Source organism: Anomaloglossus baeobatrachus, chromosome 4, assembly GCF_048569485.1.
Source record: "Anomaloglossus baeobatrachus isolate aAnoBae1 chromosome 4, aAnoBae1.hap1, whole genome shotgun sequence".
NCBI classification, from domain to species: domain Eukaryota; kingdom Metazoa; phylum Chordata; class Amphibia; order Anura; family Aromobatidae; genus Anomaloglossus; species Anomaloglossus baeobatrachus.
The window spans coordinates 82,816,142-82,841,463 of NC_134356.1; the positions used below are offsets into that span (position 1 = coordinate 82,816,142).

The following is a 25,322-nucleotide window of genomic DNA, read 5'->3' on the forward strand; positions in this document are numbered from 1 at the left end:
GGCTTACGGTGTGTAAGTGTCTGGATTCTGACTCTCCCATCTTTTACTATTACCAAGTCCAGAAAGGTAATTGAGTTATGATCACATGTATACGTAAACCTAAGCCCTAGGGAATTATTGTTAAGACCCCCAACAAACCGCTCAAAATCAAAAATGGACCCTGTCCAAAGGATGAGGATGTCATCAATGTACCGGACCCATAGTCCGATACATTGATGAGATTCCTCATCCTCCCCCCCAAAAACTACCGTTTCCTCCCACCAGCCCAGGTAAAGGTTAGCATAACTGGGGGCACAAGGGCTCCCCATAGCTGTACCCCTGAGCTGGTGGAAGTACTTGGTATCAAATAAAAAATAATTATGATATAGTGTGAAGGACAGCAATTCTCCAATGAATTTACTGTGTCTACCACACTCGACGGCTCTGGTCCTAAGAAAGAAATCAACCGCCTGTAGACCTAACTCATGGGGGATTGAACTATAGAGTGCCTCCACATCAATGGAGGCCAAGATAGTCTCTGGGCTCACACTTACATCCTCAAGGATCTGCAATAGATGAGGAGTATCTCGAATATATGACGGTAGGGCGGTCACAAAGGGGCGTAGAACCTTATCCACATAGATCCCAATATTTTGAGATAGTGAATTAATTCCTGCCACTATGGGCCTCCCCTTGAGTGGCTCAAGGCCCTTGTGCACTTTAGGAAGTGCATAGAACACAGGGATCATTGAATTCAGAGGTGATAAAAACTCATATTCATTGTCTGAAATTAGGCCAGAACCTTTCGCTCTAACAAGTATGGGAAGAAGAACGTCCAAGTATGTTTTGGTTGGGTCATTAGGTAACCTCTCATATGTCTCCCCATCCTTCAATAAGGAGTAACACATGTCAAGGTATTTTGCGTGGCTTAGAACCACGAGATTTCCACCCTTATCGGATTTTTCTATAACGATATTATCATTTTTTGATAGCCGATCAAGTGCCCGAGATTCCCCCTCCGAGAGATTCAGATGTCCATGAAATGATCTTGGGATTTTCAACAGATCCTCCTGTACAAGTTTAAGAAAGATGTCAACACTTGTACACGTACTGGTTGGTGGAGATTTCTTACTCGGCCTCTTCAAACAAGTGAAGGGACCGTCTCCCCTACCTTTAGTGCTATCCTTAAGGAGATCAGTGAGGGATTGGAAGCAATCAAAATCCTCTTCCTGAATGCCCAAGGCCCTACACTGATCCCGCGTGTTCTGCTCAAAAAATAATTTCCACTTCAGCTTTCGCCCAAATAACTCTAGGTCTTTTATCCAGCTGAAGCAGTCATAGTTGTTTGAAGGAATAAATCCCAAGCCTTTTGATAGAACCGCATAATCCTCGCTAGAAAGGGAGGAATCTGAGAGATTCAAAATCCTCCCCTGGCCTGATGCGCCCTTGTTCGTGGGTAATAGCCCCCCAGGTGTCTCTGCTCCAAAAAAGACCCAGATGGACCAGAAGGCCCACGAGGAGGCCCATAATAACCAAACTGCCCGTCTCTCCTTTTCTTTGATTTTTTTGGAGCTTGCCATGGAGGTCTATTAGTTGTCTCAGGGGGGTTAGTAGTTGTCCTTGATCTCTCGGAATCCGAAGTATCAAGATCAGAAGAAGATACTGATGGTGGTTGTCTAGGGGGGGAGAAGGTTGAAAAGCCCTATCCTCCCTAAACTCTGCCAAATCCCTAACAAATTGGGAGTGTTTTCTCTCCTTTAAATTATTCTGAAACCTTTCTACAGAGGTTTGTAATAGTCCTTCCCTCCTGACAAAGTCAGGGTCGTTTTTCAGGCGTAAGATGTTATCAATACCTGAGTTAAGGACTGTAGTGGATTCAGCAAATAATTTCTTCTCCTCCTCTAATAGGAGAGTCATTAATCTTAGGGAAGAAGCTATAGATTCCTTTCGCCACACAGCCAAAAATGTTTCCGACGCAGTCCTAGGGGAAGGATGAATATTGATCCTTAATCCCCTAGGAACAATCTGATGTTTTATATAGTTTTCCAAACCCTTTATTTCCCACCACGATCGTATATTATTTTTGTAATTCGCCAATAGGTCTTTAAAAGAGTCTTTAAGGGTGGAGCCTGTGGTCCCTACGGAAAAATCACTCGTGGAGAAAACTTGATTTGCTTCCTCAGCCCAAGATGCCGTGTTGACAGGCCCTGATAAAAATCCTGCCATACTCTGGAAAAACTTTTGCATATAATCTTATGGATCAATACGTCCAGGGAATACTACAAGTTGTACAAAAATTCACCAGATATTCCCAATATAAACATTTATTATTATATTAAAAATCCACACCACAGTGTAAATAAACAAGTGATCTCTAGATCATGTACATATAAAATGTTCAAAAAGGACAATAAATATGACAAGTTGACAAGGTTCACAGACCACTTAGAGCACAGGACTTAACTTAGGCTGGAATTATATCTTTGTTCAGCACCAGAGATTAATTGGAGCATATCAGTCCATAAGGTCCAAGCATATATGTGCTATTGCTCTTTCTGAAGTCCTTTGAAATGAACAGTCCACTTGGATGTCATACAGATATATTCAATTCCTCCACCTCGACGCGTTTCCCCACACAGCAAGTATGGTTCATCAGGAGGCTATGAGTTTAAATACATTTAATCAGCATCAAAGTATATAGGGATACACAGTTTGAAGACATTATCACAATAGCATGAAGAAAATAGAGAATCAGTAATACATTTAGTACTTGCCTACAGATGAAGGTTAGGTGTACAGGTCCATGGCATCAGAAAGACAGGATCAGCAATGGTACAGACAATGCTGTGTAGATGACCACCACTGTCCAAGTGATCGCCATGGAGCTGAACCACCATAAGGGTATATATATACCACACATAATCCTTAACACCTGAGGGCACAGCAGGGCGGACGCTACCGGATGTCCGGTGTACGCCCCCTAGATGACACGCGCTTCATACACGTGCTAAACGGAGATCAAAACATTTGCCGTCCAGCTATATCCGGCTAGACCCGGCCGCGCATGCCCAGTATCGCGGGAATACTGCGCACGCGCCAGGACGGAAGCCTGCCTGGATCATATTACATGGACGGGAAAACAAATGCTACCGCGCATGCGTGCGGCCTCCGTCGATACAGCTTAAGCGTCCTAAGAGACCGCATCACATTAACCAATAAAGAGATCCCCAGCACGCATGCGCCGTGTCATAAAAGCAGGACTTAGATGATTTTTACAACCGCCGTTGAGAATCACTCAAATAGCGGTGTTAGATTTATTTAATTAGACACCGCATCTATCAAAGCTACCGCCACACCCACTACTGTTTCTTGCTGCAACTCATCGCGCTCCGCCTGCAATGCATCATGTTTGTTTTTCAGCAGAGACCGTTTTAGAAGGCAGAGTAGCGGTATGGTGACGCTAATAATGGCGTCATCACCACTCACCATCTTGGTGGAGTCCTCAAAGTTTTGGAGGATGGTACATAGGTCTGACATCCATCTCCACTCCTCAGGTGTTATGTGTGGAGTTTGACCCATTTCCCGACGGCTTAGGTGATGCAGGTACTCAACAACTGCCCTCTTCTGCTCACATATCCTGACCAACATGTGCAGAGTTGAATTCCAACGCGTGGGGACATCACACACCAGTCTGTGAGCCGGAAGATGCAAACGGCGCTGAAAGCCGGCAAGGCCGGCTGAAGCAGTAGGTGACTTTCGAAAATGTGCAGACAGGCGGCGAACTTTTACCAGCAGATCAGACAGCTCTGGGTATGACTTTATAAACCGCTGAACCACGAGGTTGAGCACATGGGCCACGCATGGAACATGTGTCAGCTGGCCTCGCCTCAAAGCCGCCACCAGGTTCCGGCCATTGTCACACACGACCTTTCCTGGCTTTAGGTTCAGAGGTGTGAGCCAGTGATCTGCCTGCTGTTTCAGAGCTGTCCACAGCTCTTCTGCATTGTGGGGTTTGTCACCTATGCAGATTAGCTTCAGCACAGCCTGTTGCTGCTTCGCCGAGGCAGTGCTGCAGTGCTTCCAGCTTGTGACTGGTGTGGAGGGCACAGTGGATGAGGATGCGCAGGAGGAGGAGGAGGCTGAAGAGCATGACATTCCGGAGCTGTAGAGTGTGGGTGAAACACTGACTGAGGTAGGGCCTGCAAACCTTGGTGTGGGAAGGACGTGTTCCGTCCCTCGCTCAGACTGGGTCCCAGCTTCCACAATATTAACCCAGTGTGCCGTCAACGAGATGTAGCGGCCTTGCCCACAAGCACTTGTCCACGTGTCTGTGGTTAGGTGGACCTTGGGTGAAACAGCGTTGTTCAGGGCACGTGTGATGTTTTGTGACACGTGGTTATGCAACGCGGGGACGGCACACCGGGAGAAATAGTGGCGGCTGGGGACCGAGTAACGTGGGACAGCTGCCGCCATCAGGTCACGGAATGCTTCTGTCTCCACCAGCCTAAAAGGCAACATTTCCAGCGCAAGCAGTCGCGAAATGTTAGCATTTAGAACTGTGGCATGTGGGGTGTTGGCAGTGTATTTGCGCCTGCGTTCAAAGGTTTGCTGAATGGATAACTGAACGCTGCGCTGGGACAAGGACGTGCTTGATGATGGTGTTCTTTCTGCGTAGGCAACTGCAGGTGCAGGAGTGGAGGAGGCTTGTTCGCAGGCAGCATGGACAGAGGATTGGCTCGCATGCACAACCAGCGAAGACGTAGCAGTGACATCAGCAAGCACTGCTCCTCGACTCTGTTGTACTTCCCACAAAGTCGGGTGCTTGGCTGACATGTGCCTGATCATGCTGGTGGTGGTCAGGCTGCTAGTTTTGGTACCCCTGCTGATGCTGGCACGGCAGGTGTTGCAAATGGCCTTTTTTGAATCATCTGGATCCAACTTAAAAAACTGCCAGACTCGGGAAGACCTAACATTTGTACAGGCACCTTGTGTCGTCGTGTTGTTCCGGGGAACGGTTGCCTGACTTCTGCCTGGGGCCACCACCCTGCTTCTTACTGCCTGTTGTGATGCTATGCCTCCCTCCCCCTGTGCACTGCTGTCCTCGCTCTGCATATCCTCCTGCCAGGTTGGGTCAGTTACTGGATCATCCACCATGTCGTCTTCCTCTTCCGCACCCTGCTCCTCCTCCTGACTTCCTGACAATTGTGTCTCATCATCGTCCACCACTTGTTGGGACACGTTGCCAACTTCGTGAGAACGTGGCTGCTCAAATATTTGGCTATCTGTACAGACGATCTCCTCATGACCCACTTCAATATGAGCTGGCGAGAGGCCAGAATGTGTGAATGGAAACGTGAACAGCTCTTCCGATTGTCCAAGTGTGGGATCATTAATGTCCGAGGAGGACGTGTACTCAGCCTGGTGGTAGGAAGGAGGATCAGGTTCAGAAATGTGCGGTGCAGTATCACAGCTACTGACACTTGACCGTGTGGAAGACAGAGTGTTTGTGGTGGTGCCAATCTGACTGGAAGCATTATCTGCTATCCAACTAACAACCTGTTGACACTGGTCTTGGTTCAAGAGCGGTGTACTGCTGCGGTCCCCAAGAATTTGGGACAGGACGTGCGACCGACTAGATGTGGCCCTTTGTTGTGGCGAAATTAGAGCTTGCCCACGACCTCGGCCTCTGCCTGCACCACCATCACGTCCACTTCCTTGTTCCTTGCCAATGCCCTTGCGCATTTTGCAATGCTGTGCACTGCTGACGTGTATATTCACTACTTGTGCGTTATATCAAAGTTTGTGGAAATTGCACACAAGTGCACCTGTACGCTGCCACCAACAGGCACACACGTGCGGTTTTAAAAACCAAGCACGGACGCAATAAGAACCTAACAGGTTTTTTTGGGGAGCGACAATTACAGACAAGTCAGACACTATCTGGACTGTTTTTCACTGTGTACACCAGCCCCAGATATGATGAAGGCTGGTATACGGTCACCACTACCCTGCCTGCCTGCCTGCCTGTATACTGGTACAATAGTCCTGACAAGGACTCTTTTGGTCACTAGCCTGTATTCAGACCTGGCTATACCCTGCCTGTATATAGCAACAATAGTCCTGAGAAGGACTCTGCTACTGTACTCCGACCTGGCTATACCCTGCCTGCCTGTATACAACTAGAATAGTCCTGAGAAGGACTTTTGGTCACACTGTTTGCAGCCCTGCAACTGAAAAAGCTATAAAGGGCCGCAAAGCTTTCCCTGAATCAGCGACACTCTCCCTGCACTGACAGTCTGGATAGCTGTGAGCACAGCACAGCGCGCCGGCCGATATAAAGGCTCGGTCACGCTGTGCAGGCCGGCCAATCACTGCAATTCCACAACTAACAGGGCTGTGGCATTGCAGTGGTCTGCCAGCCAATCCCTGCATGAGGGCTGGCTCTCAAAAGAGCGCCAACATGCAGAAATGAAGACCACGAGTACAGCACGAGTATCGCGAGATTACTCGGTCCCCGCCGAGCAGCCCGAGTACAGCGATACTCGTGCGAGTACCGAGTAGTGACAAGCATGCTCGCTCATCACTAGTCTCTAGGCTCGGTTGCTTCCTCTCAATTTCATTTCCTACAGAAATTACTTAACTTACCTTTTTGGAACCAGTTTCTTATATCCATTTAGGCAGCCTCGATGTCTTCTAAATGTAAATAAGAAGGCAAACTAATAAATTATATCTGGAATAAATTTGAATGATTAGTTGTTTTAAAGAAAAAGGTGTGTTCACATGCTGCATATTTCTGTATTTATGCAGCGCAGGACCTGGAGAAGGACCTTAAACAGCACCATGTGACCGGGCAACGTCACCAGTCACATGGTGTTTCCGGGTCCTAGAGCCCCCCCCACAAACACATACTGCATACAGCCCCCCATAGGGCTCCCATCTCATATACAGTCTCCCCCTTAGGGCTCTTATCTCATATACAGTCCACCCATAGCGCTCCCATATCATATACAGCCCCTCCATAGGGCTCACATGATAGGAGCCCTATGGGGGGCTGTATCTCATATAAGGCCCTCCATAGGGCTCCCATATTCAGCCCCCCCATCATATACAACCCCCAGACTGCCTGATTTAATACTTACATTTTTTTTACTTGTGTCAGCAGCTCAGCCTCCCAGCAGTCTCCCCAGTTTGTGACTGTGCCGGCCGTTCTGCACTGTAGGACTCGACACAACAGGGCGTAGAGTGATGATGTCAATGTCATCACTCCAGTACAGTCCCCACTGTGCTGATTTGTTTGCAGTGCAGAGTAGCCGGCAGGCACTGAGGATGGGATTTTACAGCTCCTACTAGGAGCGGCTGCGGGAGCAGCGGTCAGCCTGCCCTGCGATACTAGTGGGTGGCGGGTGCCGATGCACCATGCCGCTCTGTCCTCTCCTCACCACCCGCACTGCCTGATGCACCTGCTACCTGACAGAGACAGGTCATAATAGATGCGTGCCCCTGCTTCTAGGGGGGGCAGCTGCCCCTCGCTGGGTACTGTTACGGGGGGCTGTCTGATAATAACCTAAAGGAGTATCAGACAGTCAGGGTCCACCGTGCAAAGACTCTGCTGCAGACTATGGCAGAATGCAATACCTCTGTTAACTCACAGAAGGATATAATAAGAAAGTAAAGCAATTCCTCCGTTACTTGGAGGGTGTGTGGAATGATCTCTGTTAATAATCACAGAGACAAAGGCAATGTGTGCGAAATGGCACCTACCTAGGTCCGCTCTTCTAGTGGTGCAAAAGAGACGAACAGCAACGTAAGCCGCACAAAGCTCCTACCTGCGTTCGCTCCACTAGTGTGCGAGGACACGAACCACTAGATATGGCACCTGCCTAGGTCCGCTCTTCTAGTGGTGCAAAAGAGACGAACAGCAGCGTAAGCCGCACAAAGCTCCTACCTCTGTTCGCTCCCCTAGTGTGCGAGGATACGAACAACTGCTAGTCGCAGTATAAGGAACGTTACCCTAGCGGCAACGTCCACCTACGAGTCGAACCACAAGACCCAGCCAGACCATGTGCCTCAGGCACCTGCCTATGTCCGCTCCCCTAAGAGGTAAGGATACGGACAGCAGCCGAAGCTGTAAGGTATAAGAACGCTACCCTGCCGGTAGCGCTCACCTAGCATAGACAGAGGAATGCCTAGAGGAACGCGCACAGAGCGTCTACTCTTATGCATGAACCAAGAGGACTGAGCGCCATGCGGCGTGTGTCAGGGTCTTATATAGACTCTGTGCCTCATCCAAGATGGAGGACACCAGAGCCAATCCGCTGCCAGAACGACAGGAGTGACGTCATGCTGGCCTATCACTGAGCAAGGCATCACAAGCACATGACCAGCGACCAATCGGCATAGAAGGTGTCAGAGACATGTGACCTCGTGTCAGCGATGATGTCACCCGCACATGTGCAATGGCTCCAAGATAGGACTTAGTCTCTGGCACTCGCACATGTGCAGTAGCAACAAATCTGGACTTAGTCTCCAGCGCTCGCACATGTGCAGTAGCAACAAATCTGGACTTAGTCTCCAGCGCTCGCAGCAACCGTAACAGTACCTCCCCCTCAAGGGCCCCCCTCCCGGTGACGCAGGTAATCTGCAACTAAGTCGGGAGCATGGACAGCCTCCTCAGGCTCCCAAGAGCGATGCTCCGGGCCGTAACCCTCCCAATCTATCAAGAAGAACCTGCGCCCTCTAACCATCTTAGAACCAACTATGGCTCGTACCTCATAGCTAGAGCGAGAGGAATCAGAGGCAGGAGAGTGCACTTCACGAGCGTGAGGAAAAATAGCCGGCTTTAGCAGTGAGACATAAAATTTGTCATGAATCCTAAGATGGACGGGTATCTTCAATTGGTAGACTACAGGATTTACCTGTCAAAGAACCTCATAAGGACCCAAGAAGCGAGGAGCAAATTTGACAGAGCTCACTTTAAGTCTCACGTGTTTTGCAGAGAGCCACACAAAGTCCCCTGGAGAAAAGACAGGAGCCGGGCGACGAAACCGATCGGACACCGTCTTCATACGGTCCTTAGCTGCTTGGATCGACTCTTGAGTTCGATCCCAAACCTCTCTGGCATTAGTTGCCCAGTCGGCCACAAGAGGAGGAGGTGCAACAGCGGGAAACGGTACCGGTACCCTAGAGTGTTGCCCATTATTGAGTACGAACGGTGTCTGCCCAGTGGCCTCAGCCAGCGAATTGTTAAGGGCAAATTCTGCCCAGGGTAGGAGGGAGGACCAGTTATCGTGGTTCTCAGCAACAAAGTGTCGAAGGTATATAATCATAGATTGATTGGTACGCTCAACCAAACCATTGGTCTCCGGATGGTACGCCGAAGAGAGATTCAACTCAATTTGCAGAAGGCTACAAAGATCTCGCCAGAAACGGGAAGTAAATTGAGGGCCTCTATCACAAATGATACGATCTGGCATCCCGTGAAGCCTAAAGACATGCTTGAGGAATAGTTTGGCTAGTACCCTGGAAGATGGGATTCTCGATAACGGTACGAGATGAACCATCCGGGAGAAATGGTCCGTAATGACCCACACAAATCTATGTCCTTGTGAACATGGAAGATCACCCACAAAGTCCATGCCTACCACCTCCCATGGTCTATCTGGCACTGGTAAAGGATGCAAGAGCCCAGCTGGTCTCTGCCGTAATGGACGGTTGCGAGCACACGAGTAGCAGGAACCGACATATCTCTTGACGTGGCTGGCTAAGTGTGGCCACCAATACCACCTCTCCAGTAACTCTCGTGTCCGCCTAATACCAAAATGCCCACCCACCTTTGAGGTGTGGGGCCATGACAGTATATCATTCTGTCGATCAGGTGGAACAAAGGTCTTGCCCGGTGGGATTTGGTCTAACGTCACAGGGGAGAACGTATGAAAAACCCTGGAGGGAAGGATAAGACGAGGTTCGTCAATCTTTTCCTGGGTAGAAAGCATAGAGCGAGACAGGGCGTCTGCCTTGTTATTCTTACTCCCAGACAGATAGTTGATGGAGAAGTGAAAGCGGGAGAAAAACAAGGACCAGCGGGCTTGGCGAGGATTCAGACGCTGAGCGGTTTGTAAGTACGTCAGATTCTTATGGTCTGTATAGACCTGGAAAGGATGTTTCGCTCCTTCCAGCAAGTGACGCCACTCCTCCAAGGCTAATCTCAAGGCGAGCAGTTCCCTATCCCCAATGGTATAGTTTCTCTCTGCCGGTGAAAAGGTTTTCGCAAAGAAGAAACACGGCCTTTTTCTACCTGCACCGTTCTTTTGATACAAGACCGCACCAGCACCCACTGAAGAGGCATCAACCTCTAAGAGGAAGGGCTTACTCTCATCGGGTCTTTGAAGAACGGGAGCAGTTGAAAAGTGTCTTTTTACTGCCTCAAAAGCCTGAGATGTCTCAGTAGACCAGGCTTTGGGATTAGCACCTTTCTTAGTCAAGGCCACCAAAGGGGCCACCAAAGTAGAAAAATGGGGTATGAACTGCCTGTAATAATTTATGAATCCTAAGAAGCGTTGCAACGCCTTCAAGGAATGAGGTTCGGACCATTGCAGGACAGCAGAGAGCTTCTCAGGATCCATAGCCAGGCCCTCTTGTGAGATAATGTAACCCAAAAAAGGCAATGAGGACTGCTCGAATACACATTTCTCGAGCTTAGCAAACAATGAGTGCTCCCTTAAATGGGAAAGGACACGAACGACATCCTGACGATGAGTCTCCAGATCAGGAGAAAAAATCAGGATGTCGTCCAGATACACCACTACTGAGGATAACAGTAAATCCCTGAACACATCGTTTACGAAGTCCTGAAATACTGCGGGTGCATTACATAACCCAAAAGGCATGACGAGGTATTCATAGTGACCGTCTCGGGTGTTAAAAGCGGTCTTCCATTCGTCACCCTTTCGAATTCGTACCAAGTTATACGCACCCCGCAGATCCAACTTCGTAAAAACTTGAGCTCCTCTCAGTCTGTCAAAGAGCTCCGAAATTAAAGGTAATGGGTATTTGTTCTTTATTGTGATTGCGTTGAGACCCCTGTAATCTATGCAGGGACGCAAATCACCCTCTTTCTTCCGAACAAAGAAAAACCCAGCTCCTGCGGGAGAGACAGACTTACGAATGAACCCCTTCTCTAAACTCTCACTTATATAGGTCGACATGGCCTCCGACTCAGGTATCGACAGGGGGTAAACCCTGCCTTTAGGTGGAACCGAACCTGGGATAAGGTCTATGGCACAGTCATACGGCCTATGGGGTGGAAGAACCTCAGCACCCTGTTTGGAGAACACGTCAGCGAAATCCAGATAGGGTGTAGGTATGGGAGAGAGATCAGTAGATGCAACCGCAATGACCTTAGGTGGTAAGGGAAGACATCGGGACTGACATTTCGAACCCCAACTAATAATGCTGTCAGACTCCCAGTCAATGTGAGGAGCATGAGTCCGAAGCCATGGGAGACCCAGAAGGACGTCGTCTATACCCTCAGGCAAAACAAGAAAAGAAATCTCCTCTATGTGACCCTGAGGCAGGGAAAGGCGCAAGGGAACTGTCCTCAATGTAATGGAGTCAGACAATATAGTTCCATTAACAACACGGACAGGAATAGGCGCCTCTAACATGATAGAGGGAATATTGTGTCCCTTTACAAATCCTGAGGACACAAATGTCCCGTCAGCTCCGGAATCCACAAAAGCCATAATAGGCCATGTATTCTCAGATAACGAGAGCTGACCTGGGATACAACACTTAGAGGGTGCAGAAAACGTCTCTAGTAACCCCCCTCTAATGGTTACTAGGCCAGGGAGTTTCCCTGACAACTAGGACACTTGTTGGCATAGTGCCCAGCCTGACGACATACGTAACATATAGGAGGACCAGACTTGCGTAATCTGGAAGACATATGACCTAACTCCATAGGAGTGGGAAATGTTTCAGATGCTGAGGAAGATGGTAGTGGACCCTCAACAACTGAAATAGCCCGATGCTTAGGGCGTGAGGAAGAGACCTCGAGTCTACGTTCCTTATGGCGTACATCGATCCTCGTTGCTACTGTGATCAAGTCCTCCAGAGAAGCAGGGACCTCACTAGTAGCAAGAGCATCCTTGACATAGCCTGCCAACCCTCTCCAGAAGATAGGAATCAACACCTTCTCTGGCCAATCTAGTTCTGCCACCAGAGTTCTAAAAGCAATGGCATAAGAACTAGTGGATAACGAACCCTGAGATAGATCTAACAGTCTCAGGGCCGCATCATGGGTAACCTGCGGACCCATGAATACCGCCTTAAGAGCATCAAGAAAGTCTTGATGTCTCAGAGTAACCACATCAGAGCGCTCCCATAGGGGAGTCGCCCATTCTAAGGCTTTGTCCTGAAGTAAGGAGATGATAAAGCCTACTCTGGACCTCTCCGTAGAGAAGCGAGAAGAGTTGACCTCTAGGTGTATCTGACACTGACTAATGAAACCACGACATGATCTGGCATCGCCAGAATATCTGTTTGGCAGAGCAAGTCAAGGATCATGTGCAGATGTCACCATGGTCTGAGGTTTATCCTCTATACTCTTGAGCCGTGACTCAAGTACTTGTATGTAACGGTGTAACTGCTGATATTCTGCCATAACTGCCAGACCCTTGGCTCAGTCCTAATGTTACGGGGGGCTGTCTGATAATAACCTAAAGGAGTATCAGACAGTCATGGTCCACCGTGCAAAGACTCTGCTGCAGACTATGGCAGAGTGCAATACCTCTGTTAACTCACAGAAGGATATAATAAGAAAGTAAAGCAATTCCTCCCTTACTTGGAGGGTGTGTGGAATGATCTCTGTTAATAATCACAGAGACAAAGGCAATGTGTGCGAAATGGCACCTACCTAGGTCCGCTCTTCTAGTGGTGCAAAAGAGACGAACAGCAGCGTAAGCCGCTCAAAGCACCTACCTGCGTTCGCTCCACTAGTGTGCGAGGACACGAACCACTAGATATGGCACCTGCCTAGGTCCGCTCTTCTAGTGGTGCAAAAGAGACGAACAGCAGCGTAAGCCGCACAAAGCTCCTACCTCTGTTTGCTCCCCTAGTGTGCGAGGATACGAACAACTGCTAGTCGCAGTATAAGGAACGTTACCCTAGCGGCAACGTCCACCTACGAGTCGAACCACAAGGCCCAGCCAGACCATGTGCCTCAGGCACCTGCCTATGTCTGCTCCCCTAAGAGGTAAGGATACGAACAGCAGCCGAAGCTGTAAGGTATAAGAACGCTACCCTGCCGGTAGCGCTCACCTAGCATAGACAGAGGAATGCCTAGAGGAACGCGCACAGAGCGTCTACTCTTATGCATGAACCAAGAGGACTGAGCGCCATGCGGCGTGTGTCAGGGTCTTATATAGACTCTGTGCCTCATCCAAGATGGAGGACACCAGAGCCAATCCGCTGCCAGAACGACAGGAGTGACGTCATGCTGGCCTATCACTGAGCAAGGCATCACAAGCACATGACCAGCGACCAATCGGCATAGAAGGTGTCAGAGACATGTGACCTCGTGTCAGCGATGATGTCACCCGCACATGTGCAATGGCTCCAAGATAGGACTTAGTCTCTGGCACTCGCACATGTGCAGTAGCAACAAATCTGGACTTAGTCTCCAGCGCTCGCACATGTGCAGTAGCAACAAATCTGGACTTAAGCGGGCTTTACACGCTACGACCGCTAATGCGGAGTCGTTGGGGTCACGGAATTCGTGACGCACATCCGGCCGCATTAGCGATGCCGTTGCGTGTGACATCGATTAGCGATTTTGCATCGTTGCAAAACAGTGAAAAATCGCTAATCGGCGACACGGGGGTCCATTCCCAATTATCGTTACTTCAGCAGTAACGAGGTTGTTCCTCGTTCCTGCGGCAGCACACATCGCTGCGTGTGACGCCGCAGGAGCGAGGAAGCTCTCCCTACCTGCCTCCCGGCCGCTATGCGGAAGGAAGGAGGTGGGCGGGATGTTACGTCCCGCTCATCTCCGCCCCTCCGCTGCGATTGGGCGGCGGTTCAGTGACGTTTCAGTGACGTCGCTGTGACGCCGCATGGACCGCCCCCTTAGAAAGGAGGCGGTTCGCCCGTCACAGCGACGTCGCCGGACAGGTAAGTATGTGTGACGGCTCTGGGCGATGTTGTGCGGCACGGGCAGCGATATGCCCGTGTCGCGCAACAGATGGGGGCGGGTACCCACACTAGCGATATCGGGACCGATATCGCAGTGTGTAAAGTAGCCTTTAGTCTCCAGCGCTCGCAGCAACCGTAACAGGTACGCCCATGTAGAGGTAGGTTAGCAGCAGGTGTTGACTGTACAGAGATAAATGAATGTTCTTCGATTCAAATGGTTTTTATTGATTTTCAAATATAGGGTAGGGTATGCACTAGGAATGGATGGGGATACAGAAGGAAAAAATAGGGATGGTGATTATATGGGGGAAATACATAAATAAACAAAGCAATTTACATGGAAAGATGAGAGCTTTTTCCTTTTGTTAACAGTTTGTTAATATGATTGAATATTTGTACAATTATTATATATACACATCATAGATGGATATATAATGGCATAAAGAGAGTTTAGTCGCAGTCAATGGAGTCATTAATATACAAGTTGCGTGTGAAGGTTTTGATCCAAGGAAGATTATTTTGGTTGTATTTTTTGTAGTTCTTCTCTTTTAGCACCAAATTATATTCAAATGTATTGCGGGGGGAATCTCTCTCCACTAGGTCCTCTATTTTGGGGGAAAACACCGATTTCCATGTTAACGCTATAAGATGTTTTATAGTTAGTAAAATATGGCAGATGATATGTCTACATTTGTTTGGAATGTCTTCAAGACCTATTGAGAGCAGAATTAGCTGGGGAGTGAGAGGGATATTTAGATGAGTAATTTTTAATCTAAGGCCTTTTGTATCCAACCACAAATTATCAAGGATTAGGCAGTTCAAAATATATGACTTAGGCTTCCTATTTCCCCACAATTCCTCCAGCTGAGGGGTAATTTTTCTAGATAAATCATGTTTTATTTTTGTAGGGTGAAATATCACTTAGAGAGCACCTTACAGTACGTTTCTTGAAGAGTAACGCAGGGGGAGGTGGTGTATATGGTATCTAGTGTTTTCAAAAAAATCTCCTCAATTTTTATTCCCAGGTCGTTAAATTGGGCCCTTTGTAAAGACCTGAGTCTTCATTAAATACCTTATTAATATTATTAGTTTTCCATGTTAGGGCACTTAGGGGATTGTTCAGTAGATTGAATATAGTAGATGGTAGTTTAAGTTTGACTTCTTCCATTAAAAAATGGTGAGTAATTAATGCATAACCAATTTCAATATTCTTTGTTGGGGAGACCAACTTTAAGTTTAATCTCGCCAAAGGTGACCAGGATGTCATCTATAAGGATGTCCAATAGATTGTTATACCGTGCTGCTTCCAAGATGCAATTTTTATTTTGGGGATAATAAATTCTAGGGTTATAAATTATGGAGTATCATTTATTTCGCACATCTGGGCGTTCTGAAGGAGAGATTTCCAGGCAATGATGGTAGAATTATGTAGTATATTTTTGGGTAAGGGTCTCAAACGATCTATGAGATGAGCCAGTACTAGGGCGAGTAGAGATTTGTTGTTGTTTACACTTCTTTCAATCATAACCCAGGTTGAGTTGTCTCCATCTTGCAGCCATTTTGGCTAAACTTTGTAACGCTTGCTGAATAGTAAGCGGATATGTTGGAGTGGTTTAGTCCACCACTCTTTTTATGTTTTATGTTTTTTATGTTGTGGGGATGATTAAGGGGATAGGGTGGAAATCATATGAGTTTAGGTAGAATTGACATTTCGTATGAGAGTACTCTTCCTACCCATGAAAATTCGACTTTTGCAAAGTTTAATAGGATTTTTTGTATAGATTGGTATATTGTCTCTAACTTTCTTTGTATAATATTTGCTAAGGGTTTTGTTAAGAAGATTCCTAGGTATGACATTTTTTCATTCTCACTTAAATGAGTATTCCTTTTTTTTGTTTAAATGAAGTTTTATTAAGTCTCTCAAACATAAAATGAAACAGACTTCTCAAAGGAACATTAAGCACAATAAAATCAAGGGTCACAAAACAGATGAGGACAATAATTGCACTGAGCGACAGGAAAACGTAAAGACATAGAGAAAAAAGTTGAAAAAGAGAAAGAAGAGGTTAAAAAAAAGGAAGGGAACCAGGAGAATAGAGAGAGGGAGATCGAAAGAATGGGCAAGAGGAGGGAGAAGGAAGGTAGGGGAACCCGCAGGGGTGACCATCCTTCACCCCGACATCTTTTTAATAGTATCTTGGTCTGCTTAAATGTTGATTAGGCTATGTTTACATAGGGCTTTTTTGGTAAGTTTTTTTCCTGACTAAAACCTGATCTTCTGGCAGGAAATCTCCTTTGAGTCATCTGCATTTTTGGTGCATTTTTTGTGCATTTTTCATGCGTTTTTTAGAGGCATTTTTGCTGCAGTTTTGGTGCAGATTTGTTGCTTTTTTTTATAAAATGGGTTGTATCAAAGAAAAAACGCAACACATCTGCAGCAAAGAATTGGCATGCTCATTTCTTTAAAAACCTGACCAAAAACGCTGATATTTGACAAAACAGTCAGGAAATAAACCTGATGCGTTAGTTTGTGTGTGCATGAGATTTCAGAAATGTCATAGACTTTGCTGGGACTGTAAAAAGCAGCTTTTTATTAGCATGGATTTGCATAAAACCAAGGCAAATATGCAGCTAAAAAATGCAGCAAAAACTTACCAAAAAACAAAAAAGCCCTGTGTGAACATTGCCTAAATTGGGATTTTATTTGATTAACTTTATAGAAACTATTACTTACAGCAAGATGGAATTGCAGCTGTATATTGCTCAGGCCAAAAAACTACTGCTACTCCAGCAGGATACAGCTAAACCCCCACTAGGTGGAGGCATCACAGGTGCAGGGGGAGCCATTCACACTCATTTCCAAATATAGAGGAGGTAATGGCTGGATTGTAAAACTGCACACTAGTGGCTTGCATAGAGCACTGTTCACACTAGCAGACGCACAGTCACAAACCCGCAGCCTATTAGGTGACGCCCATACTATTAGATCAGGCGGGCTGCCAAGCGGTAACCCCCACTGCGCGCTACATAGGGACAGAAACTCTAATGGCAAGGCTGAACAAAAAGGGGCCTGGCTGTATCCTGTACAAAAAAATATATGAGGTTTTTTGTTAGCTTGCTGTAAGTAATGATATTCTTGCTTTTTGATAACTTTATAGAATGAAACCATAGAAAAGCTATTTAGAATGTTCTTATAACGCTGTACAAAGGCTAGTAAGATGTAGTACAGTGTATTCCCCACAAAATGGCAGCAGAGTAGTGAAGGAGAGACAAAGAAACACTGTAATGGAAAGGAGGCTGAAGTACAGCACAGTATGTTCAGCAGATTTCAGCTCATGAAAAAGGAAGCTAAAACAAGAGTTGTGTTTATATTTCACTGTAAATGTAATTGCAATGACAGAGTTAAAAAAAAATATTAATCCGATCATTATGTTTATTCCAGGTTGACAATCAAAGCAGAATGCCCAATGAGATTAATAAATTTTCCAATGGATGGACATGCATGCCCACTCAAGTTTGGCAGCTGTAAGTAAAATTAATGTACTTTAAAGAAATTTAATGTGGCTGTCCAATGAATTCTTTTCTCTACTGATAAATCTCCTAATGGTTTACAAAATTAAAATGGGCATACTTATCTAAATAATCTGATTCAAACAAAGGAAAAAAAATGCTTGGCACTGTCCAGTGAAAATGGATTAATTGAGCCAGATTCACACTCTGGCTGGAGGACTCAGTTGTGTACAGTTTATACACAAAGATATTTGTATATCCAATAGCATTTTTAAAACTACTTAACAACATTATTAAATCACTTTTGTCACTGAATCCTAAGGGAACTTGTGTTACGGAGGGGATGATTGAATATAAAATAATATGATATCAATCATCGCCCCAAGTCCACTGGGCAAGTATTAAAGCCACTAAGGACATGAGGACAAATTACAGCAACTCAGGAGACCACAAAGGAAACGAAGGAGATGTTGTGAGGGCACACTCCTACGTATAGCGTGTCCCTGGTAACCTCACAGGTGCACAAGCAATGGTCACGTGTGTAGGGACACGCCAACACTAAAGGAAATGCAACAGATAACGGTCACATGTGTAGGGACACGACAAACCAAAAGGTAACCCAGTTAGCATCAATGGGAAACCTGGAATGTAACCACTGAGGCGGTCACATGCGTACGGGGTACGTCAGACCGTGAAGGTGTCGCCGGCGGAGGGGACGCGCTCGCCACGCTTAGGTCCGGGGCTTCTGCTGCTGCTCTGTGGCTCGAACGGTGGGCCGGACCCGGGGACTCGAGCAGTGCTCCTCGTCCATGAGTGAAAAGGGGGTGGTTTGTTTAGGGAGATAGTTCGTGATGCCACGTACAGGTCGTGGTGATAAAGGGCACCACCGCTGCTGGTAACGGGGATCCCGGGAGCGATGGTAGGGAGCAGCTAGGATGTTGTCCCTCCGTGGGTAGGGGTTGGTGATCCCGGGGCCCGGTAGTGTAGCGGGGAGGCTGGATGGCTGGGGTGCAGGGTTGCAGGGACAGCGCGGTGTGGTGCTGGATGGCACTGGTGTACTCACTCAGACAGTCAATGACAAAGTCTCTGGTAAACCAAACGGCTGGATGGACGGGTCCCGCAGCCGGCTGCTGTGTTTGTGCTCTCCCCGGACAGTGTGATGGTGGCTGTCTTTCCCTGCACCTGGTTAGAATGTTCTGACTTCTGTGGTTGCCCACCGGAAGTCCGCTCCCCGGCGCATAGGTACCGAAGGAGCCCGTTTTGCCCGCAGGCGCTGGCCCTTGGATTTCTAGCCTATGGCGGTGGCTGTATATCCTCACGGTGTGGACTGTTTCCTTCTGTCAGGTATTGGTTGTTGGGAAACCCCTGGGGTTCCGGTCACACTCGGATTTGACCGTTGTCGGCGGCTCCAAGCCTGGTCGGGGTCCGATGGCCCTGCCTGTGTGCTTAGCTTCATTCCACTCCCCGGTTTGGTCCCGGCGGGCCACCGCCCGACCCCGGACCTACTGTTCTGCGAAGATCCACTAACTCCTGCAGACGGCCACCACCGTCTGCCAACCTTGCTGTTTATGTCTGGGCCCCTACCCAGACACCGACAGTTTCTGACCTCTCACTTTCACCTCCAAACTTAATCTCTGTCACTTTTCCCGCCTCCAGACCTGTGAACCTGGTGTGGACTTCAGACCCTGGAGGGAGGCAACAAGGTTTTTGTCTGACTGGTGTGACTATCCAGGGGAGGGTGTGTGTGTGGTGTTATGTCTGTGACTACCTGGCTAGTCCAGGGCGTCACATTCCCCCTTGGTGAAATGCAGACCGTCCGTGGGCTACCCGTCCATCACCGGTTTTATTTTTCTGTAAAATATAAATTAACATGGAAAACATTTAACACAAGCATTCTTTTAGTTCTTCCCTTAGGGGAGGCATGGCACTTTAACGTTTCAAACATATGAAAACATTTTTAATAATAACGGACGGGTTCATCTTCATCCGCTTCCCCACCCAAGTAACCTAAACCTTGATGCTGCCCCTAAGAAACGGGCAGCACCCCTCTTCCCCAGTCTGGAAGCAGGAACTCAGTTCCAGGTCACCCAAGTGGGAACGGGTACGGTGTCTCGCACCCGGCTGTCACTTCAGGGGACCCCACGTCCAGGGGGACCCCTGACCCCCCGGAGGATGGCCACCGGTCCTGGTGGTGGTCGGACCCCAGCCTGCTCTGCTGCGGGTCCTTCCTCCAATCTACCTCTCCGGAGGCGGTAACGGAAAACAGCCCAACAAACTATTTAGAAGGCCACAAGTTCATGGTTGGCCTGCAAGTTCTCAGCCTTGTCTCTTAAAGGACTAGTAGGTAACACACATAGAGTCCCTACGGGGACAACTTGTTGGCAATGGCCGGTATAATCAACTTGTTGATAATCAGATGACAAACTCGGATGATTGGTGTTCATTTATTTAACGGAAACACGGTGCTGGGGGTCCCAACGGGGACAACTGGGTTGCAACAGAAGACCGCTGCCACTATTTGAGGTCACCTTCCTCATACACATCCTCCAACTCGACATCTGGATGGCACGGTGGGGGAGGGGACTGGGACCGCATCTGGACACTGCAGCCTTCCTTCTTCTTCACATCTAGGGCAAACCAGCCCCTCTCCCCGCAATGTCGGGTGTAGGTCGCCAGGTCGCCCGGTTGCAGGTCACGACCCGGGTGGCCCATTGGCAGATGGGAGTTTACATTCCGGCGACCCACAAATATCTCGGCCTCCAGGCCCGGTTTGTAAACAAAGCCATATCCCCGCTGAGGGTCAAACTGCTTGACCTGGCCTTCGTACACCGGGCCCCACACTCGGAAGGTGGCGTTGCGGAGATGATCTTTTTCTTTTATGACACGTGCCAGCACTTTGGCTCTCTGCTGCTCTCTTGCGGCAATCTCGCGGCCCAGCGGGGTTGGCTCCCTGTCCCAGTAGTAAGGAAATCTTTTTCATCTACAACATCAGTGGTTTTTAGCGCGGCATTTAAACCGGTTTTCTCTTTACCTGACCTATATTTTATATACTGCATTCCGGGGCCGCTGCTAAACCACAAAAAGGCACTCACATGCGATCATAAGGAGTTGTGACTTTCACAACCCTACCAGGTGAGTGTACCTCTTCCTGTCTCTCTACCCTCATACCGGGTAAGACCCTATTGCGCTTTTTCCCCCTACAGCTCTACAAGTGTCCCAGTAGGGGGCATTTGCGTGCCCCTGCGCATGGGTCGGGCCCTGCTGGACCGCTCCCACACCGGCCATGACCGGTACTCTCTTTGGGGGGTCCTGTGGTGACGTGGCCTGGGGTGCTGCTTTGCAGCAGCAACCCGGCGCAGCCTCAGCCGAGGCGTGGAGTTTGGGGACAGCAGGCCTCACCTGCTGGGCCTTCCGGTTCTCGGCTTCCACCTCTCCTGTAGTCGGACGGACTGCTGGAGCTGGGACAGTCTTGGGTGCGTCCACTTCCGGGGCCGACGGCTTCTTTTCGCGGACTGGCACCTCCCGCGGGATCTTCCATGGCAGCGGGAGGGGTGCGGGCCGTTCACGAGTAACGCCTACAGGCTGGTCCTCCAGGGCGGATGGACTGAACTCCGCTACCGGAGTCGGGGGCAGCGGGCCTAGTGGCGGGGCAGCAACAGCCGATGTGGATGGCGGGGGAGGCAGCAGAGTGATCGGGAACAGACCGGGCCCCACAACCGCAGCAACTGGTCCTTCAAGGACACAGGGGCGTGGGTCGCTTACCCGCTCCTCCAACACTGTCTCCACCTCGCGTCTCCGCACGGCCACCGCCACTTCCTCTATTTCGGCCACCCACCGCTCCATTAGGAATCGGACTTGGGCCTGCAGGTGGCAGCACATTCGCGCGGACCGGGCCTCCACCCACGCCACTGTTCCTGGCATGGGCTCCAAAATTCCAGCCTTGCCAGACGGGACGGACATGTTAGCGCTGGTGCTTCCAGGAACCGGATGTGTTTCAGGGTCCTGGCGTCCCCGCTTCTCATTCCCTCGGTTACATCAGGCAGGCCTTCACCCGCCCCCCCTTGGTTCTTTCTAGCACTTCCTCTTTGGGGGTGGGGCTTCACTTTCGCACCTTCCCTGCTCGGGGAAGACGCTCGAGCGGGAAATCTTCACGCCAAAAATAGCGGCACTTCAAATTTTTCGTCCGGACGCCGCCGGCGGGGACTGCAAGGCGCACTTCTACCGGTAGGTAGATTGGTTCTATCCTGTTCGCAGACGCCAAGTTGTCACGGGCGGAGGGGGCGCGCTCACCACGCTCGGGTCCGGGGCTTCTGCTGATGCTCTGTGGCTCGAGCGGTGGGCCAGACCTGGGGACTCGAGCAGCGCTCCTCATCCACGAGTGAAAAGGGGTGGTTTGTTTAGGGCGATAGTTTGTGATGCCACCCACGGGTCGTGGTGATAAAGGGCACCACCGCTGCTGGTGACGGGGATCCCGGGAGCGATGGTAGGGAACAGCTAGGATGTTGTCCCCTCCGTGGGTAGGGGTTGGTGATCCCGGGGCCCGGTGGTGTAACGGGGAGGCTGGATGGCTGGGGTGCAGGGTTGCAGGGGCAGCGCGGTGCTGGATGGCACTGGTGTACTCACTCAGGCAGTCAATGACAGAGTCTCTGGTAAACCAAACGGCTGGATGGACAGGTTCCGCAGCCAGCTGCTGTGTTTGTGCTCTCCCCAGACAGTGTGATGGTGGCTGTCTTTCCCTGCACCTGGTTAGAATGTTCTGACTCATGTGGTTGCCCACCGGTAGTCCGCTCCCCGGCGTATAGGTACCGAAGGAGCCCGTTTTGCCCGCAGGCGCTGGCCCTTGGATCTCTAGCCTATGGCGGTGGCTGTATATCCTCACGGTGTGGACTGTTGCCTTCTGTCGGGTCTTGGTTGTTGGGAAACCCCTGGGGTTCCGGTCACACTCGGATTTGACCGTTGTCGGCGGCTCCAAGCCTGGTCGGGGTCCGATGGCCCTGCCTGTGTGCTTAGCTTCACTCCACTCCCCAGTTCGGTACCGGTGGGCCACCGCCTGATCCCGGTCCTATGGTTCTGTGAAGATCCACTAACTCCTGCAGACGGCCACCACCGTCTGCCAACCTTGCTGTTTTTGTCTGGGCCCCTACCCAGACACCGACAGTTTCTGACCTCTCACTTTCACCTCCAAACTTAATCTCTGTCACTTTTCCCACCTCCAGACCTGTGAACTCCTCGGTGGGTGGGGCCAACCGCCTGGCTCCACCCCACCTGGTGTGGACATCAGACCCTGGAGGGAGGCAACAAGGGTTTTTGTCTGACTGATGTGACTATCCAGGGGAGGGTGTGTGTGTGGTGTTATGTCTGTGACTACCTGGCTAGTCCAGGGTGTCACAAAGGCTACCCAGTTAGCGTCACTGGGAAACTTGGAACATAACCACTGAGTTGGTCACATGCGTACGGATCACATCAGGCCGTGAAGGCTACCCAGTTAGCATCAGCGGGAAACCTAGAACATAACCACTGAGCTGATCATGTGCGCACAGGGGCACATCAGACCGGGAAGGCCACCCAGTTAACGTCACTGGGTACCCAAGGCTGGCACACACACACAAGTCTGCCACTGACTCTGCAGACTGGTCAAGTGCGTAGGGGGCACGTCTGTCCAAAAGGACCCTAATCCCTCACTGTGCCGAGACACAGCTTGTACCCAGATACGAATACCTGGTACCAGCACCTGCCCTAAATTCAGATTCACACTGGTACATATACACAAGTCTGCCACAGGCACTGCAGACTAAAATAGCACTGGAACTCACTCACTCTCACAGCCAGGAAAGGAGCCTTTGCTGTCAGCATGCAGAATGACGCTTGTGCCCCAATGGGCAGAGCTACAGACCTTTTATAGCTGCCACACTGGCCCAAGCCAAATGGCATGTGGTAATGGCGTCGGCTGCAGCAATAAAAGGGCTGCCACGTCATTGCTGAAGTCATGATGACCAATCAGCGGCTGCCACTTCATTGCTGATGTCACTGATGACCAATCAGTGGCCGCCTTGTCATCAATAACATCACGCACATGCTCAGTGTGGCTGCATGAGCACTTAGGCTCAGAATGGTACAAAACTCTAGCCATGTGATGTCTCAAGTGACGGCCAGGTGGTGCTGCAGAGTTAATTGACCCCAATGTGGAAGTCAATGATGGGAACAGACTGGTTCGAGGCACAACAGAACCCCGAACCGTAACAACTTGAGCATTTGTAGAAATGATCCATTTTGCTTTCCATTGGAGTAAAAGTTTATGGCAATTTCCACCTCTTATCAGGTAATTAACCCATTCTAGGTCTGTGAAAGTCAATACTGCCGCATTACCTTGATGTTTATTTCTACCATGTTTTATAAGTTTCGTATCTTTTCCGATTTGAATGGACTTCTTATTTTCTCAAAACCAGAAGATGAGGATTTTGTGCCAGCCTGGGAGCAAATACATTTAGAATGTTCTCAAAACTTGTTAAAATTTATCTTGCGACATAATGAGAAAGAATACAAACATACTACCGCTGAAATGGGAAAAGCAAAATGGGAACTGCGCACTCAATTAACAGACAGTCAAATACAAGTATTTGACAAGATTTTGGATAAAAAACTTGTTCCCATTTAAGCCTTAATTAAACAATGGAAAAAGAGTATTTTTAATAGACAAAAAGGACTATGAATCTAGACGAATATTTTATTGGAACAGTTAATAAACAAAACAACAGAGAAAGTTCAGAAGAAGATCTTCAGATTTTTTCACTATTGACTCTAGTGTTCCTGAGAACAAAAAAAAATCAGCTGGTGATAATTCCTCGTTATCTTTCAGGAAAATCGAGGAGACCCCATTCCATTAAAATGAGCATCAGGAGACTTTTGAAGCAAAATAAATCTGAACATAGGAACATATACAAGTGACCTGGTGTTGCTATATAAGAGTGATGCCCAATAATTAACCCCTTCACCCGGCCGATTTTCCGCTTTTCATTTTTTGGGGTTTTTTGCTCCCCTTCTTCTGAGAGCCGTAACTTTTCTACTTTTCTGTCAATCTTCTTATATGAGGGCTTGATTTGCAGGACAAGTTGTATTTTTTAAAGAAACCATAAGTTTTACCAAATGCTATACTTGAAAACTGTAAAAAAATTCCAAGTACAGAAAAATTGCAAAAAAAAGTGCGATTGCATGATTGTTTTTAGAATATTTTATTCACCGTGTTCACTATATGGTAAAACTGGTGTGTCAGTATAACTTTCCTCAATCAGTAGCATTCTCATTTCTCATTTTTCAGGATCTATGGCTCAGAGGTGGCTTTTTTTGTCTCAAACTGACATTTTTAACGGTACCAATTTTGCGTAGATGCTACATTTTGATCGCCTGTTATTGCATTTTGCGCAAAATTTGCGGCAAGCAAAAAACGTAATTTTGGTGTTTGGAATTAATTTTGCCGCTACGCTGTTTAACGATCATATTAATTAAATTTATATTTTGATAGATCGAGCATTTCTGAATGTGGCGATACCAAATGTTTGTACATTTTTTAATTATTTTAACCCTTTAATTTTCAATGGGGCGAAGGGAAGGGGGTAATTTTAACTTTTAGGTTTTCTTCCTTTACT

The 25,322-nt window shown here is 48.5% G+C and overlaps 1 protein-coding gene across 1 annotated transcript in view; it reads left to right on the forward strand.

The window, feature by feature from the left end:
- The window catches only part of GABRA6 (gamma-aminobutyric acid type A receptor subunit alpha6), a 119,445-nt gene that overhangs the window by 19,580 nt on the left and 74,543 nt on the right, over window positions 1-25,322 (forward strand). The window contains exon 5 of the mRNA XM_075344444.1: window positions 17,612-17,694. Within this exon, the coding sequence (XP_075200559.1) occupies window positions 17,612-17,694 (83 nt within the window). The remainder of the gene's footprint in view (window positions 1-17,611; window positions 17,695-25,322) is intronic.